The sequence below is a fragment of the Abramis brama genome, assembly GCF_963993115.1.
Source record: "Abramis brama genome assembly, chromosome: 2".
In the NCBI taxonomy this organism is placed as follows: Eukaryota; Metazoa; Chordata; class Actinopteri; order Cypriniformes; family Leuciscidae; genus Abramis; species Abramis brama.
Window position 1 is genome coordinate 54,178,218 of NC_139964.1, and position 18,900 is coordinate 54,197,117.

Here is an 18,900-nt window from a genome sequence, read left to right on the forward strand (position 1 = left end):
TGTACAATCAGGGACACAAAAGTGTTTTTTTATTATTTAGATGAATACTATGGCACAGTATTCACTGTATATAACAGTATTCATGTACATATAGTGTCACAGTGGGTTGCAGGAAGAAGACGATCATTTCAAATACAAAGTTTTGATTACAATCTAGAAGACATGCAAACAGGTTGATCCACACACACTTAACATAATAGTGATCGGATAGAGAATGGATGTAGGGACCAACTTATATAGCAAACACAAATGAGGATGATTAATCAAACACAGCTGAACCAAATGAACCCATAATGGTGGTGACCATGGAAACAAAGGAGTGGCGGGAAAACTGATCAAAGGAAAACATGTGACTAATGAAAACAAACTGTGACACATAGAAGAATACCATGGTAGCACCATAGCACTATTTTTTTCTTTTTCTCTCTGATGGTCCAAGGTTGGAGATCAGCCTGTGGTACTGCAGATTTCAGCCAATTCAGTGAGCTGCATTCTGGACACGGCAGGACCGGGGAAGCCATGGGACCCATTGCAACATATGGTTCTGTTTGATCACAGGCCTCATCGTATCACCAAACTCATTCACAACAGCCAGGAGCCCAGCTATTTTGGCTGTCTGCTCAGAGAGGAGAAAAAAGCTGCCTGCTATGTATTCCGCTGCCAGGACCAGCTGAAGGTAAGGGGACATTTTTGGATTAGCTGCATTTGAACTCTGGATTGATTGATTAATATGGACTGATTAATATGAACTTCAAATTCAGTTAAGCTAAATTGAAATGTAATGGACTCCCAGTGTCACACAATTCTGTGTGGTCTATGACAATAAATTAGTGTTGGTAGTTTTGAGATTGTTGCGTTTGTGGCTCTTAGAACTGTTAGAGGGTTTGCCGTAGGTGTTTTTCTCACACATGACTTTGAAGTGAATCTCTTTTGATGAGGGAAAGCTCAGAGGTTTAAATGTCAATCCTCCCTCCTAATAGGTGTGTGCATTTGTGCAAGTTTGACTTTTGTGTAAATAAGATAATAAGATAGTACCATAACATCACAATGACAATCAGAGAGAACAACCAGTTTTTGTTTTTTTACCAGAGTGGTGCCCATGCATTGCTATTGATATGCGGTTGCTAAGGTGTTTTAGTGGTTGCTAGTTGACTTCTTATTGGCCCACCCCAATCTTAAAGGGATAATCCACCAAAAAATGAAAACTCTTCCATCATTTACTCACCCTTATGTGGTTTCGGACCTGAATGACTCTCTAACTTATGTGGAACACAAAATAAAGATATCTTGAAGAACGTTTTGATCTATTGAATTCCATTTTATGGATAAACAGAATTTTTTTTTTCAACAGACTTTTATGTCTTTTTAAGTCTTAAGCCCAATTCACACCGCACAGACAAACACCAACAAAAAAGTTGGTCGTTGCATTTAGAATTTTATGAAAAATAACTCTCATGTTCACACTGCCCCAGACAACAGACACTGACAAACGCTGATTGAACATCCTTTTAAGTCTTAAAAATGTAATGGCTCATATCTGAGGTTTAACATTAACTCAAAGTATAAGCAATAATAATTGTGATTCTTGCCTTAACAAGCAACCTTAATCATAAAGGTAAATGAAAAGGTACAAATTTCAGAAAAGGAAAATGGAAGACAGAGAAAGTACTGTATTCTTCACATAAAGTTTAGTACATGTGGCTAGCCACTGCCATAAAAAGCGTTTTATGTGCTTGTATGTGCGTTTACGAGAGAGACTGATTTGGCATCTTTTACTTTCATCTTTTGATGTCACACTGATGGCAGATTGACACAACTTGTTCCAAATGTGTTGGTTATCATTGGGTAACATGATGGCCAGTAGCACAGATTCATTCAGCTGTCTGTAATAAAGTTAAAACCCAGTACAAATCAAAACAGGTTTGTGAAATAAGAGTAGCATATAAGTAGTGATAAACAATGGTGGTTTATTACAATGGACTGATTGTTTTTGAATATTGACTCGTAATGATGGATTGTCTGAGATCTAGATTGTGAAGCTTCCTTCATAAACCTGCATTTAAGCAGGATGTAGATCTGAGTTGTCATAGTAACCATTTCCTGTGTCAGTGAGCAAACCGCAATGTGGCTACGGACTCCTGCGACTGTCTATTGACTTGATAAACAAGACAGCGAGATAGAAAGAGAGATAGACGGGTGTTCATGTCACTGTCTTCTGACCACCTGTCACTCATGGGCTTCCACTCCCCAAAATATGTGTGTGAGTGCATGTCTGAATGACTGAGATTCAGATCATAGTGATGTTCCCTCAACTTCACATGCTCCATGTTCTTTTTTTAAACTGAAAAACAACTACTAAATGACCTCTTCAACCATAACTTATTAAGACATGTTTTCTATCAGCTTTCATGTCACCAGACAATTTAAGATCACTTAATTCCATTTACTCTGTCTTTCATGTGAGACCCTACAGCTGTGCTTAAGCTCAACAGCTTAGCATATAGCAAATACCTTTGTATCGTTTCTTGTTGTTCATTATGTCTTTGTAATATGGTGACAGCTGTGAAAAGTCACATTTAAGCTGTGAAAGTTTGTGAAAGTCACATTGTAGTTATGGGTAACTTAAAGTCGTGATGAAACAGAAGAAGCGACAGATATATTTTTCTGTGTTGTGACGTACATCCGAGTGTAATGGATTACAGGGTGGGGACCAATTGGTTGTTAATGGTACACGACAACGATGTACTAAAAATTGAAACGTTTTTTCCTTTGCGTTTTTTTTGTGTACAGACGACAACGTTGTCAAAATGTTCCACGCTCACGCGGATCCACAAAAGTGACTAAAAACACTGTATTATTCATGCCTGGCCAGTAGTTGGTGATATCACTTTGTAAAGAAACACCATGCACCGACGAAACACATAATACGCATGTGTACGATGTCACCGCTTTCACTAATTTGCATTATTGTTGTTTATACAGAGACAATTGCAGTATCGTTTTCAAAAACTTGCCCTTTGAACAGTGGTGGAAAGTAACTAATTACAAATACTTTCGTTACAGTACTTGAGTAGATTTTTAGATTTTTTCTACTTTCTTGAGTATAATTAAATTGTGGTACTTTTACTTGAGTAGAATTAAAATAAAGTATTCAACTTCGCTACATTTATTTTTCACCAAAAGTACAGAGTACTTTGACAAAGGTGCCGACGGAGCAACAGAGCGAGCTTACATTTCACAAACACTTTTCAAACGACTGCGTGCGGTGGAGGCTGAGCCCTCAGCCCTGCGCTTCAGCCAATAACAGACAGTTCTGAAGCGCTGCCTTCAGCCAATAACAGACAGTTCTGAAGCGCTGCCTTCAGCCAATAACAGACAGTTCTGAAGCGCTGCCTTCAGCCAATAACAGACAGGTCTGACTCGGGTGCAAAACCAATCAAAACTTCCAGTTCAGCTGGGGGGCGGGTGTTCAAACCTGGCTTTGACATTCAATCACTGGCGCTCGTGTTTAGAATTCGTATTGCCAGGGCCGGAGTGGGGCCACTTTTCAGCCCGGGAGTTTCAGGCCCAAGACCGGCCCTCTTTTTCCATGGTGGAATTCCAAATTAGCACTTTTTCCAAATTGGATAAATGAAGCAACAGTTCAACTCTTACCATTGTGTAGTTTTTATTAATAACATGGTTCAACAAATAATGTAAAGGTTAAATAATAATTCACTTAAGCTGAGAAGTTAACAAAAATGTATTCCACAAGGATAGGTTGATAAATTAACAAAAGCAGAAAGAAAGAAAGCATTTGAAATGTATCCCACTCTTCCACAAAGAGGCATATTGAACTAATGTTTACAGATTTATTTGTATTCAAAAATATTCAAAAATAATGCTTTTTTAATCAAAAAACGTGATACCTAATGACATTTGAGGTTATTAAAACAGTAAGTCCCGCCCATCGACTGCCGAGGGGAGGGGAGGGGAGAACTCCCTCACATGATACAACCCATGCAGAGGCTGCACGCTGCGGTGTCAGAATGTGGAACGTGTGTAGCCTAATGTAACTAACGTGACAAATGTAAAAAAATAAAAAAACCTCGACCGGCCCAAAAGTGAAGCGGCCCACCGGGAATTCTCCCGATTCTCCCGATTACCCACCCCGGGCCTGCGTATTGCTAACGTTTCAATATTTTACTGAATATAAGTGAGCTATGCTCATATTCTGATTTTAATAACATATTCAAACTTTGTACAAAGCTGAAAAACCCTCAACAACAGTGAAATAAGATTGCATGATTTGTCTGTCAATCAGATGCATGTAAAAGCAATAGTAGGCTCCCAGCACATTTTCAGTAGAACGAAAAAGAAGAGCATTTAATTTAACGTTAACCATACTCCACTTAATTAGGGCCCTTAACATGCTCAAAAACTCTTGAAACTTTGCACACAGGTCAGAACCTGCGGCCATCAGGGCCGGACTTAAGCTGGTACCCGGGCGTGGCAGGGGGGCTCGACAGCGCCCCCTGGAATGGGGTCCGAAATCTTGGTCCATATATCAAACACGCTTGCATGTAATAATATGAAACTCAGTACACATATAGATCTCATCGGGCCGAACAACTTTCATGCTCTAAGTTTTACAAAAGCCCAACAAGAAGTCTGTTATTATACGTTGTTTGGAAAATGCATACAATGGAATGTGAAATACTCCTCCTAGGGAATTCATCCGATCGCCGCCAAACTCGGTGTGAATGAAGTCAAGACATTGAGGATGAATTCTTGCGAACAGATTTTTGATATCTCGAACGGTTTGGCCGTGGCGAGGAAACAAATTTATGGCGAATAATGGGACACAGGAAGTGTGTTATAACTTCTGCATGCATTATCTGATCTTGCTGAAACTTCAGCAGTGTGTTCGTTGTAAGAGGCCGATCACATGGATGTGACCTTTGTGAGTCAAAGTTATAGCGCCACCAACTGGCAACATGAAGTGTCACTTTCAAAATGCTTTGAAATCACTCTCTTATTTTTACCCGATTTGCTTAAAACTTTGTGTATAATGTAGACACACGGCAGATGTAGACCTGTGAAAGGATTATTGATATCTTAGATACTGTTGCCGTGGCAACGCATCAAACGTTAATATTCTTTTCGGATGCTTTTGAGACTCTTCACATGCTTGAAAATGCATGAAACTCGACAGACACATCACATTTATTATCCAGTAGACATGTGCAAAGTTTCAGAAACGGGCGTGGTGGAATGGCTCAGTAGCGCCACCTTTAGTCAAAAATGGGGGCTTAGTTTTTCCTAGAATCACAAAACTTGGTAGGTGTATTGTTCTCATCAAGCAGGACAACTTTCTAATTTACAGTCATTACCTCAGACCCACAGGAAGTCAGATATTTTGGTTTGAATGTGGATTTTCTGGAGAATTTTCTCTCTCTCTCTCTGTGTGTCTGTCTGTGTGTGGGGGGGGGGATTTGTCTATTCCATTTAATCTTTGTTTTTCAAGGTTTCAGGGGCTTTTGGGGCCCTTAACGTGCTCAAAAACTCTTGAAACTTTCCACACAGGTCAGAACCCACGGTCATCAGAGCCGGGCTGAAGCTGGTACCCGGGCGTGGCAGGGGGGCTCAACAGCGCCCCCTTGGACACGGTCTGAAAACTTGGTCCATATATCAAACACGCTTGCATGAATTAATATGAAACTCGGTACACATATAGATCTCATCGGGCCGAACAACTTCCGCACTCTAAGTTATTAGCTCTGCCCAACAGGAAGTCGGCTATTATGGGTTGTTTGAAAAACGCATGCTGTGGAATTTGATGTACTCATCCTAGAGAATTCATCCAATCGCCTCCAAACTCGGTCAGCATGAAGTCAAGACATTGAGGATGATAAATTCCGGACGGATTTTTGATATCTCGAACGGTTTGGCCGTGGCGAGGAAACAATGGCGAGAAAAGAGAAACACGAAGTTATATAACTTCTGCATACATTAACTGATCTTGATGAAACTTCAGCAGTGTGTTCGTGGTAAGAGGCCGATCAGATGGATGTAACTATTGTGAGTCAAAGTTATAGCGCCACCAACTGGCTATATATATAGCTGCGAGCAGCGATGGAGGGCCCAAGCCGGTGACACCGCCACCCTTTAGTGTAACTAAATTTTTATTTTATTTTTTTACTGCCACTTTTTTATTCATACTACATCTCTCTTTTTTATCGGACCTTTCACTTAACCTTCTTTGCTTTCAATTATGAAATTATTCAAATAAAAACATTCAAATGATCTTACCTGGACTTACTTTTAAAGATTAGTAATAAAACATTTTCTCTTGACAACAGGGAAAGCTAGTATGTTTGCTTAGCATACCGTCAAAAACTACAATTTATGAGTTTAATATCATGTTTTGCTTCAAAAATCAAAATGACTTGAAATTACTTCTGTGGTTTCATGTGTGAGAATATATTATTTTATCAAATTCTATAATACAGGCTATGTTGATTAGTATTGCATTAATGGGTTAGTTCAACCAAAAATGAAAATTAGCCCATGATTTACTCACACATAATTCATATAAATGTCCTGGCTCCAAGTTTTATGATGGCAGTGAATGGCTGGAAAAAATTTAAAACCCAAAAAAGTGCATCCATTCATGATATAAAAAAAATACTCCACATTGCTCCAGTGGGTTAATAAAGGCCTTCGGAAGCGAAGCCATGGGTTTTTGAAAAATACCCATATTTAAAACTTTATAATCTAAAATAACTAGCTTCCGCCAGACAATCGTACGCATACTAAGCAAATTGACTTGCGCCACAAGTAACCTGTGACACATGTATGATGTAGAATGTAGGAGTATCGTAAGTTTAGACGCCTCTCGTGGTTTAAACAAATAGGGCTGTGCAACAAACTGAAGCTCCTCTTCTATAATATATATACGTTGTGCGTCGAGTCAGGGGTTAGTCTTCCACCGTAAATCGATGCGTATGGTCGGTCGTCTGGCTGAAGCTAGTTATTTTAGATTATAAAGTTATAAATATGGGTATTTTCCTTACACAAACACATGGCTTCACTTCAGAAGGCCTTTATTAACCCCCTGGAGTAAAAGTGGAGCACTTTTATCATGGATGGGTGCACTTTTTTGGGCTTCAAATTTTCTCTAGCCATTCACTGCCATTATAAAGCTTGGAAGAGCCAGGACATTTTTTAATATAACTCTGATTGTATTCATCTGAAAGAAGAATGTCATATACACCTAGGATGGCTTGAGGGTGAATAAATCAGGGGCTAATTTTCCTTTTTTGGTGAACTATCCCTTTATAGACATGCATCATTCTTATGAAAATACCTAAGATATCGCTATCATGTGTTTGTCTTCATGTTTCTTCAGTCAAATGTCTCTATTTGCATGTTATTATATCCATATTGGCATTTCCTGAAACGTCATAAGTGAATCACTTCTATGAATCTCACTTGTGGACTTTCTGCGCGAGGTATGAATCAGTGTGTACTGGGCTTCCAGTATGAATGAAACAGAATTGACATGAGAGTGTTTAGCGCTCCATATCGCTATCATCTCCCCATTTTGGGTAAAAATAGAAAAATAATACTAAAGTGCTCTTGTAACATAGTTACTTGAGTAGTTTTTAAGCAAACTACTTATTTACTCTTACTTGAGTCATATTATTTTTCAGTACTTCTACTTGTACTCAAGTAAATTATTACTTAAGTAGCAATACTTTTACTTAAGTACAATTATTTAGTACTCTTTCCACCACTGCCTTTGAATCCCGTTTTGAAAAGTTTGCATTTTCAGGCCCCTAAAACACAGTTGTCATGTAAATGAACGACCAAAACGCTTAAAAAGTTTTTAGTTGAAAACGGTGTCGTTTAAACGGCCCCTAATTCGTATGAGTTCGTCTGATCTCATTGGCACGTTTTCATACGATCTGCTTACGCCACAGTCGCGGTAAGTTTTAGGGTTGGGGTTAGGGAAGGACCTCGGTGCTTTTTTCTAAAAATCTTACATATCCGTATGATTCACATTGTACGAATTTATGCGTATACTTAAAAAGCATCCTTTTTTCACCTCAGAAATATAGCAAGATTGCGCCCTATGCTAAATTTCTCTATGGCTGAAAAGCTGATAAACTCATTTGTTGTCTCTTGGATAGATTGCTGTAATGCCCTTTTAGCCAGAGTTTCTAAATCCACACTTAATAAGCTCCAATATGTACAAAACTCTGCCGCCAGGATCCCAACCGGGACCAGGACATGCATGCAATTATATTACTCCTGTTTTGGAGTCCTTGCACTGGCTGCCGGTCGGGTTCTGTGTTGATTTTAAAATTATGATGCTGAGCTGACATTCAAAGCATTACATGGCTTGGCTCCTCATTATTTGCATTGTAAATCCCTTACACCCCAAATCGCAGACTGCGCTCCTCACAGTCTAATTTGTTGACTGTTTCACAAACCTGCTTAAGATCTATGGGTGACAGGGCTTTTTCTGTCTATGCTCCTACCCTTCCTCTTGAACTCAGGAAGCTCAGACCTATGACATCTCAACTCAAGACATATTTTATTTAAACTAGCATTTGCTTGTTGATGTTTACTTCTTTTTTATTTTTTATTGTGCCATGTACTGTTTATTTTGTGCACAGCGATTTGAAGCTGCTTTTAAAGGCTCTCTATGAAATAAAATGTATTATTATTAGTAGTAATTGCCACCTTGATAAAAATTTGTTTGTCCATGAGATTACGTAGGAAATTACAAGGTTTTTAAAAATAGAATCATACTCATGGATGAATCGCCAATTCATATAAACTTTTACTATAGGAAATCTTTTTGATATACAAAACCAAAACCAAAAATACAGTTAGTAATGCACTTACATTTGAGAAATTTTGTAGCACTCAAGTAAGCTTGCATTTTTGTTAAAGCACTTAAATTAATGTCTCCATTATTTGAGCTGTAAAGTTGTCTTAATGGGTTATAATTGGAAAATTGGATGTAACTTTATACAAAAAAAAGTTAGTGATTTTGTCAAACTAGTTGCATGCCAACATGTATAATGTTTAAGTCTTGTGGCTATACTTTCAAAACTGTATTTTAACATTTCATTATTTAACATGATTCCAGATAATACTAACTATTTTGAGCAGCCTATATTGCTCATGTATCATATTTATAATACTTTACTTTAAGTATAAATAATGAGGGAGATGTGTTTGCTGTTTCTTGTAATGGAAAAAGATTAGATGGATATCCGTTACAGTGTCAAGGGACTGGATCAATTTAAGTAGGACAGAGGTGTGTGTGTGTGTGTGTGTGTGGGTGGGACAGAATGTTGAATAAAATGTGCTACAAAACAATTTGATCAGATTTAGATTAAACAAGAAGACATACTAATGACGTACAGTTGTAAAAAAAATCTAAATTTATATTTAATGTTATAAAAGAGTCCCTTCATTTGTTTAACTTGTGGGGTCCAAAAGCCTGATCCTTGCCTGAAACTTTTTTTTTTTTTTTCTTCATTTAAACCTGTAAATAATTTCATTTAAACCAAAGTTATGATGTAAAATGATGAAATATTTAGAATGGGTCACTATTTCTTGATAACTAAGCAAAAAATAAGCATGCGAAATCCTTTAAGTCTAAAGTATTGTTTTTATTTGTATTTTATTTAAGCACAAGATGCTCTTTGAACCATTCTCAAATTATGCTGGATAACATGTTAGCTTCTGCCATTAAAGCAAATTATATGTTAAATTCTAAGATATTCTAAAAATGTATATTTAATATTCAATTAAACTTATCACTTAAATTATTAAGCTTATAATATAATAGCTATGTGATGAAAAATATTTTACTAAATAGGAGAAAAATGCTAAATGTTTCTACAGTTTGTCAGATTATACGGTGTTATAATTTATGCTGAAATGTATTTTATTAGGCTATTTAGAGCTATATCTGTCAGTGTATGTTCATGTTGTGACTGTAAAATCCTATCTGCCACCAGGTGGTGGTCAAATCCTGAACATGGGAAATATACATGGAGAGTAAATTATTATTTCTGTCAACACCTTTTAATATTTAATATTTATAAATAATCTTAAACCCAGTCTAAACTAAACTAGCCTACATTGTTTTATTTATATTGCAACTAGTAATTTCATCTCCCTTCCCATAGGATCTAAACGAAAATTATTTTTCAAGCTTACAAATTAACATTTACCACTAAACACAAGATGGTCTACTTGACAAGCCGTTTGTATTCCCATGGATGTGATATGATCTGCTATCCCAGTGTAGTTTTCTCTCAACATCATGTGAATGTTACCGTCACATCCCACTGAACGCCGCTCAAACGGTCACACTCACACACACTACTAACTCCCTCTAGTTTCACTTTCTCCATGAGATCTGGATGGCCGAAGCGATGAAAGCGCGCTTTCACATCTTTCATTTACTGCGGAGGGATGTGAAAAGCGAGCAGGAGACAGTGAGTACCTTTATAAAGTTTCTTTGGAATTTGTTTAGTTGGAAAGTGTATGTGTGTGTTAGCATACTTAGCTAGTCGGTTAGCCACTAATGAGAGATTTTAGTGAACGTTAGCCCATTGCAGCATAATTTATTTCCTTTTTATTTAATTAAATTATATAGTTTTCTCTCTCGTGAAGAGGGAATAACGAGTTGTTTATGTAAAGCATTAAAGTACATCTAGATAATTAACTTTTTCTTTGTAAAGTTGTCTTAATGGCTGTGTTTCAAAACCTACCGAGCTGCCTATCAAGACAGCATTTGTGGGCATTGATTCAAATGTTCATGAAGATAGTGATTCCCACAATGCTGTCAAGGTAGCCCACAATGCTGCCAGTTTGTTAATAAAATACTATTCAAATATTAGGCTATATTCAAAAAGTTTATTTGTACGATTAAATGGTCTAAATGGGCTACTGGTCTAAATCTAGGTAAACAGACCGTATGGCGGTTATTTGATAGGTCAACTGTAACAGTAACGCTAGCTGTATATCATTTATCTCTATGTAGAAAGGGATTTGCTGAGATTGTTTAAAGTAGTTTTGCAATGTACTAAATTTAACATTGTATCAAACATGCTGAAAAATGACTCAAACTGAGATAGTTACTGTTGAGAATAAAAGGGTGGTGCAGTTTGTTCAGTTCAGTAAGTGTTCTCATTCAAGCAGCAGTCTGTTCCTATAGACTAATGACACTCAAGGCATTGTGGAGTAAGATTGATGGTGTGTGTGTCAGAACTCAGAAGGAACATCAAGAACAAAATGGGGAAGTGTGCATGAGAAATGTCAATCATTTACATAGACTTAAAGCTGTTTTTGTTCATGAATGATAGAGGGCAATGAATATAATTTGTCATTTTTCTCCCAGCCTGCCATAATGTATTGTGTGTTCACTTTTGTGGAGTTAATTTGATTGTCCGGCTCTTTTAACTTTTTAGATGTGTGTTGCTCAGTGTAGTTTCATTAGGTTTTCCTTTGTGTTTTTGTGCTGCCAATAATTCTTCAGTAGTAGCCTAAATGGAACCACCTCATTTTTAGGTGTGTGTGTCACAGTCACATGTCCCGCACTCTGTTCCACCTCATGTGACCGGTGCTCCTTCCTTCTTTCAAAGAGTTACTTTACCTATGTGTCTGTGTATGCATACTTTTTTATTTTAATTTTTAACACTGAACTTGAAACCCTATAGTGTTGTGCATGTGTGGTGTTCTTGCTGTGGAGAAGGGCTGGGTGATATAGAGGACAGTAGCAACAAATATTATAATTTTCAGCTTTGTGACAATAGATATACTTTTCAAAATGTGAGCAAATACAGCCGTTGTTGCCAAAAAATTAGTCATTTTCATGACTTAGTCAATTCATAAATGAATCAGTAGTCTAGTCCAGGTTTTACATCTACATTTATGCATTTGGCAGACGCTTTTATCCAAAGCGACTTGCATTGCATTTCAAGGTACACATTTACATTCTTATGAATTCTTGCTTTCCCTGGGAATCAAACCCATGATGACAGACATTGGCGTTGCAAGCACCAACGCTCTACTGTTTGAGCCACAGTCAAATCTTAATGGAAGATTCTCCATCCATCCATCCATCCATCCATCCATCCATCCATCCATCCATCCATCCATCCATCCATCCATCCATCCATCCATCCATCCATCCATCCATCCATCCATCCATCCATCCATCCATCCATCCATCCATCCATCCATCCATCCATCCATCCATCCATCCATCCATCCATCCATCCATCCATCCATCCATCCATCCATCCATCCATTTTCCTGCTTATCCTCTCTAGGGTTGTTGGTTTTAATGGAACTATTCTAATGGTTTTAATTTATTATTATTTTGTTTTATTAAAATATTTTATTAAATTATTCACATAAAAGAATCAAACTTTTGCACTAACTTTTAGTAGCCTATAGTTTTGATGTTAATGACACTATTCAAATGATTCTATTTAATTTTATTCTAACATTTGATTAGGCTAAATTATTCACATAAAATAATCAAACCTTTGAACTTTTAAACTATTAAAACTATTAGTCTGTCATTATTTTATTTACGTTGTTTATTATTTTGATAGCCTAAATGTTATTATTGACTTTTAAACAAAAAAAACTATTTGTAGGTCATAAAAGTGCACATATACTAGTAATTATACAGTAATGATGTTTAAAATTCTTCTATAAATAAATAAATATAGCATTTAGCACAACTATCCGGAAATTATCTCATTATCATATGACTAATTACGCTGTTTTAGTGGTGGTTGTGGAGATTAGATTTCCATCATCATTGTCTAGTATTTCCCTTCTTTTCCGGTGACTCGACCTCAAAAACCTGAACTTTGAGATTGTGGTCTTGTGAGTGGGTGTGCGCTGTGAGTGTGGAGTAATGGGCAGTGTATGCTGAAAATCATGTTCTCACACAGTTGTTTTAAGTCTATAACAAAGTAAATATGACAGATACATTCATTTAACTATTTGTAAAATGTCACAGATTTAAAGAATGTTAAAGTAAATTATCTTTGACGTTTGTTTGTCCCTCTTTTCCTAAAGTTTTCCACCATTGTGTGTGTATAGGTGTGTGTGTCTGGACAAAGTCAAAGCTGTTTTTTTCTCCGGGTTGGAGCTGTGTGGCATTTCCCAGACTCCCTTGTGTTCGGTCTATCTCTCTCCCCCTCACTTGTTTAGATGTTAATGGGTTTGGCGTGTCATCAAAGTGCTGAGACAAGCTATTTTTTATTTTAATGATCATGCCAACAGTAAAGACGTTTAAGCTGTTTGTGACTCACCCAAGTTTTTCATCAACTTGACTGTCTAGGTATATTTAGTTAAAAAGGTTGACTGTTAGTTGGCTGGTTTAAGTTGTTGTATGAGTCCAGATCTCTGTGCTTTCTGTGCTGATAATGACCTGAGCTTCACCAAAGCTGCTCGCCACTTTCACTCTTCCATCGCGGGACAGGAGCTGTTTGTTAGGGTGTTTTCTGCTCTTCGGTGTTCATGCCAAGCTGAAAGGGTACTGACTTCTCTTTATTTTTGGATTACTCACTGTTCCAGCCCTCCTGACTTCCTCTATGCGAGTGAGTGTGTGTGTTACTAAGTAAGAACAGACCATGTGTTTGTCTGTCTTAAGTGTTCTTGGGCACAGAAAACCATGGCTGGTTGTTCACGACAGAGAGGGACGCATAGCACAAGTCATACTACGTCAAACAGTGAAATATATTAAAGGTGGCTAACTTTGAAAAAGTGCATTTCATGTCATGAACATGTCTAGAGAAATGATATTTTGATTGAATTTGTCTAGACATGTTTATTACTGTAAGTGAGAATTGAATTAAGAATAATGGGAATTACAAAAAAAACTCAAGTATCCAGATGCATGCATTACAGTAATGAGAATTTTGAGGGAAAATGTGCTTAACTGTCTTGAAAATATCTTAGTATAATGTCACAATGCAAAAAATAATCATAATTATCATCCATTTTCTTTTGGTTTATATGACCTAGACATGTTTTCGTGAGATTCACCCATGGGACACATGCCAGTATTTCCAGTCTTTGGCAGGCTTGTATCTCTAAGCTGTAAGCAAACCTCCACACAATCAAACACTGTTACCCGAGATAAAGCCATCCCAGAGAGAGAAGAGAAAGGAGGAGGAGGGTATGAGAGATTGTAACTTTGCTGTGTTTCTGAAGGTGATATTCCTTGAAAGATGTCATGGTGTGGCGCTTTGACTGAACCACATTGTTCTGAATCAGCATGGGAGGCGGAGCCAGAGTCGGCTCTAGGTCCCAAAACAGAGGAGCAGTAAGAGAGGGAGTAACAGAAGAGAACAGAGAAAGCTTTGAGGGACTTACGCTTAGCATTTGAAGGTACAGAAAAGTGAAGGTGAGGACGCAGGAAAGTGAAGAAAAGAGAAATAGCTGAGATTGAGGGATGAGGGAGAACACAGGAAGGTGATGATCAGGTTTGGACATGCCTTCTCTGCGTAGATGGCTGAGTCAGGTGAGTTATGAGTGTGATTGTGAGTGTGTCAAGGTCATTTTGTCCATTGTTGTCATTTATGATCACAACATTTCCAAAGTAAAGTAAATATCCGTATCATTTTATTTGTTATTAAGAGTCTTTAAAGCTTTGCTGTTTGCTGGTCATATGCTTGACCGCATGGTTCCCATTGGTGTCGTCTTCAACGATTAGGCTGAGAGCAAAACTTTGACCCTTGACGCATCTGAAGTTCTGAACTGTGTTGTGTGGTTAGTTAGATGTTTTATTTTTGCCTTTTAAACAGACATTATAGTCTACTTATGCATAGTTTTAGCTAGCAGCCAATTATTTTCTGATATTCCTGTTTGCAACAGGCTGTTATGCAAGACAAGTCTTGTTGATACTTGAATATAGGCCTACAAGTTCATCTTTGGCACAAACGCTTGCAACCTCGATTTATGAGATTATTAACAAAAAGAAGTGTCGTCTTTGAAGCGGATTGAAAGTCTAGCCTTTTTCAGGTCCAGTAAATATCATTAGACCATTAATGATCTTCTGCTTTTTCCATTGCAGAACATCATTAACTAGAGTTCTGTCATTTTCACCGTTAATCCAGCATTGCAGCCAGACTGATCTGAGAGAATTAAGTTGTTGGTCACATTTATTCCCTTTCATTTGTTTTCTTCTTGTCATCCTCTTCTCATAAAAGATGGCCAATGAAATTACTCTCACACTGTGGTAGCCAATCAAATTATAACGCTGCACTAAATGGATTAAACCAATTTTTGGGTGAACTAACCCTTTAAGCAAGGTAAAAGCAGACCTTAAATTTAGATGAGACATTACTACTGTAGCTTTATGAAATGCAATTATACAGATAAAGGCTATTCGGGTTATTTTGACTGGTTACAATTGGTAAAAGCTTACGAATCCAAGTTCCGATTTACTCAATGGGCAATGACAGATATAAGTGTTAAACTGTAGGCCTGCTCTGGTTTCAGACTGGATCTGGATGGCGTTTGAAGTCAACATGAAGTAAAACTTGGGCTGCGTTCAGCCCCGACAAAACGTTGCACAACGTTTTTTAAACAGAAACGGTGATGCGTTGAACACACTGTTCTGATGACGCAAGAGTTGCAACTATGGCAGCTGAGAAGGCCATTCTTTGTGAAGAATTTTCGGAGCCTGATGAAGTTGGTATAAATATGCGTTTAATACTACAAAATATGCCAGATGTTACAGTTACTGCACTTGCCGCCCAGAACAAAAGAGAACATCCCAATCGAGTGAAGGGATTGCTGAAACTGAAATGGAAGCACACATCTTACCTAATTCAGACTAAAACACATCTATTTAGCCTCACATACTGACTTTATTTGTTGTTCATACTGTTTTAATACCCTGTATTTTCTTTCTCATTTTTAGGAAAAGCACTTAATTACCATTGTTTATTTCTATACCAAATGTCATACACTTGCAATGAAGCTAAAAATATAAACAACTACATCATTATATTGATATCCTATATTTTTACAATAAAACGTACGACAAACATGTCTTCTAATATCCTCAGTTGTTGTGTATACCGAGCTTCATCGAACACATTTGTAAATTACTTTCCTTGAACCCATTGTGCGAGTTCACTTTAATACCGCCTGCTTTTGCTGCTGATTGGACTGCAGTTCTGACACACCCACCAAACAAGAGAAAACGTATCTCAAACCCCGTTGCACACCGGTGCACGCCGTTTCCAGGAAACATGACGTTCAACCCGGAAACCGTAGCAAAACGTTGCGCACCGTTTTGAACTTGAACGTGCCCTTGGTAATTTTTTACCTACTTATAGTTCATCCAAAAATGAAAATTCTTTCATCAATGACTTGAGGGTCCCCCCCCCCCAAGTAAAAGGAAATGAAACGCCCACTTATCTAATTATCAAATTATTATCATGAATTGATGGATAAAATCATGATTTTTACCTTGCATTGAATGTTTTATTTAAATATGAAATTTGTGAAAGTTAAATTGGTAATAAGATCTTATATTTTGGATCTGAAAGCATTAGACAATGGTTGATTGTACTTTTGGATTCACAGTAAGACTTGAAATGTGTTGATCATGATGAGTCAGTATCCATCACAGTATCCTGTTCTCGTATCCTGAAATTCTGATGATCAGGCTTAACCGTCTTTACATAAACATGCACACACTTTGACTCACACATTAGAATCAGACCCAGGCACATAAAAAAGAAAATGCTTTGATATCTACACTTAAGGTACCACATACACTGGATTGGTTTCTGACCAGTGCTCTAATGAAAAGCACTCATTTAGAAACATTCAGCTGTGTGATTTGCTTTGATTAGCCAAAGGGTTTGTACTGGACTGCCCACATAGAGGCCTTTTGAAGAGTTCTTTAGCTGATCGCATGACTGGGCAACATCTCCACATCTACATCAGATAGCTGACCAACTTCTGTTCAAACCAGCACTTTCTTTTCTAATTGACTAGTCACCCTCTCTCCTTTGGTATATATAATATATAATATAGAGATGGATGGAGAGATGGATGGAGAGATGGATGGAGAGAGATATAGATGGATAGAGATATACACACATTAGTGTTGTCACGATACCAAAATTATTGTTTCGATACCGATACCAAGTCAAGTATTGCGATTTCGATACTTTTTCGATACTTTTCCTGAAAAGGGAGAAACACTCTCAAATATCATTGCTGTGCTTTATTTTAAAACCGGGACAACATTCTAATCATATAACACACTAATAAATGAACATGAACAGCAGATATATTAAACATTTGAACAAAATATGAAATATCAAAATATAAAAAATAAATTGGAGCAATGACATTCAAGGTAAAAAAATTATAAATTTAGCAGCATTATCTCATTTATCATAAGAAACATAAGAGCTTTATCTTGATTCTGAACTTTGAATAAAAATATGAACAGCGATTATATTAAACAATGTTTAATATTGGTAACATATGATAAGCCTCATTGGTGATATATTTGGCATGTGGGGAGAGAGTTGTGGAAGGCCTATACTTCATGTTAAACATAAATATATAGCAGCAAAGACAACGTCGGCAGTGTTGACGGCAAAATAGGCTACAGAATAATTCGTTCTGTATTGAGAGGTGCAATATTTGAAAATCGATAATATTTTTTTTAATTACATTTATATTGTATTTATGTCAAAACTTTCAAACATCAAAATGTCATTTATTAATATGTATTCGTGTCAAAATGACATAGAAACATCTTTTCCTATTCTATTTTGCCTGGAAACGCTTCCAACACGCTTGCGTGTCACGTGAAAAATAGGCGTCGGTTCTATTTCTAGCATGCACGCGTTTTCCGCGCGTCTCTCGAGCTGCACCTAGACGCGTGTGTCACGCAGGCAGTTAACATGGGAGCCGAAATAAAAACGGACACGACACGCAGCCAGTGTGTCACCGGCCTTACAAATCTGGAACGCGGTCATTCTTAGAAGTATCGATACTAATAAATTAAGGAATCGTGACGTTTTTAATTTCCGATTTACTTTTACTTAAGTATCGGTGCACCGTGCAACAGAGCAAGGTAGGCAACGTACTTCCATATGTCACTCCTCGCGTCATCTTTTTCTACGAGTCGTGGACCACTTGTGCTCGCACATGCAGCCATCTCGCTGTAGTGTTTTGTCACATGACACTGACAGCAGCAGGTTCTTTGCTGCGTGCGTCAGGAAAAAAAGACATGTCCATAGGGAGGCGTTGTTTTTTTTATTTTTATTTTTTTAAGTATCGATACTGATAAATTTAGGTATCGTGACGTTTTTAATTTCCGAGTATCGCGATACTTTTGAAGTATCGGTACACCGTGCAACACACACACACACACACACACACACACACACACACACACACACACACACACACACACACACACACACACACACACACACACACACACACACACACACACACACACACACACACACACACACACACACACACACACACACACACACACACACACTGCGGCCACAAAACTAAGTTGTCAAAATAAGTTGCATCTTCAAACAAATGTTGCAAGAGCTTTTCTCAGAACTTGTTTCACCCAAGGTCATTTGTTGTAACATTTGAGAAGCAGAAAGTATCCAATTTGTGTGTTAATTTTGAACGTAATAACTTGTTTTGTGATTCAAAATGTAACAAATGTTTTGCTTGAAAATGCAACTGGGTCATTCCGTGTCAACTCAAACAGAGGTCCAAGGCTCACATTTTTGATTTTGTTAATATATTTTTCTGTAGTAATCAGGAGTAATCCACTATTTTGTAGAGGTGGGTCAAAAT

General features: G+C 37.4%; 1 protein-coding gene across 4 annotated transcripts in view; it reads left to right on the top strand.

Annotated features, from left to right (window-relative positions):
• The window catches only part of tbc1d1 (TBC1 (tre-2/USP6, BUB2, cdc16) domain family, member 1), a 78,630-nt gene that overhangs the window by 2,985 nt on the left and 56,745 nt on the right, over positions 1-18,900 (top strand). For 2 of the 4 annotated variants that reach the window (XM_084106708.1, XM_084106707.1), the window contains one exon: positions 440-676. In XM_084106708.1, coding sequence (XP_083962834.1) covers positions 440-676 — 237 coding nt within the window. Of the gene's footprint in view, positions 1-439; positions 677-10,353; positions 10,506-14,345; positions 14,558-18,900 lie in introns of those variants that run through there. The other 2 variants (XM_084106709.1, XM_084106710.1) reach the window with 2 other exon arrangements.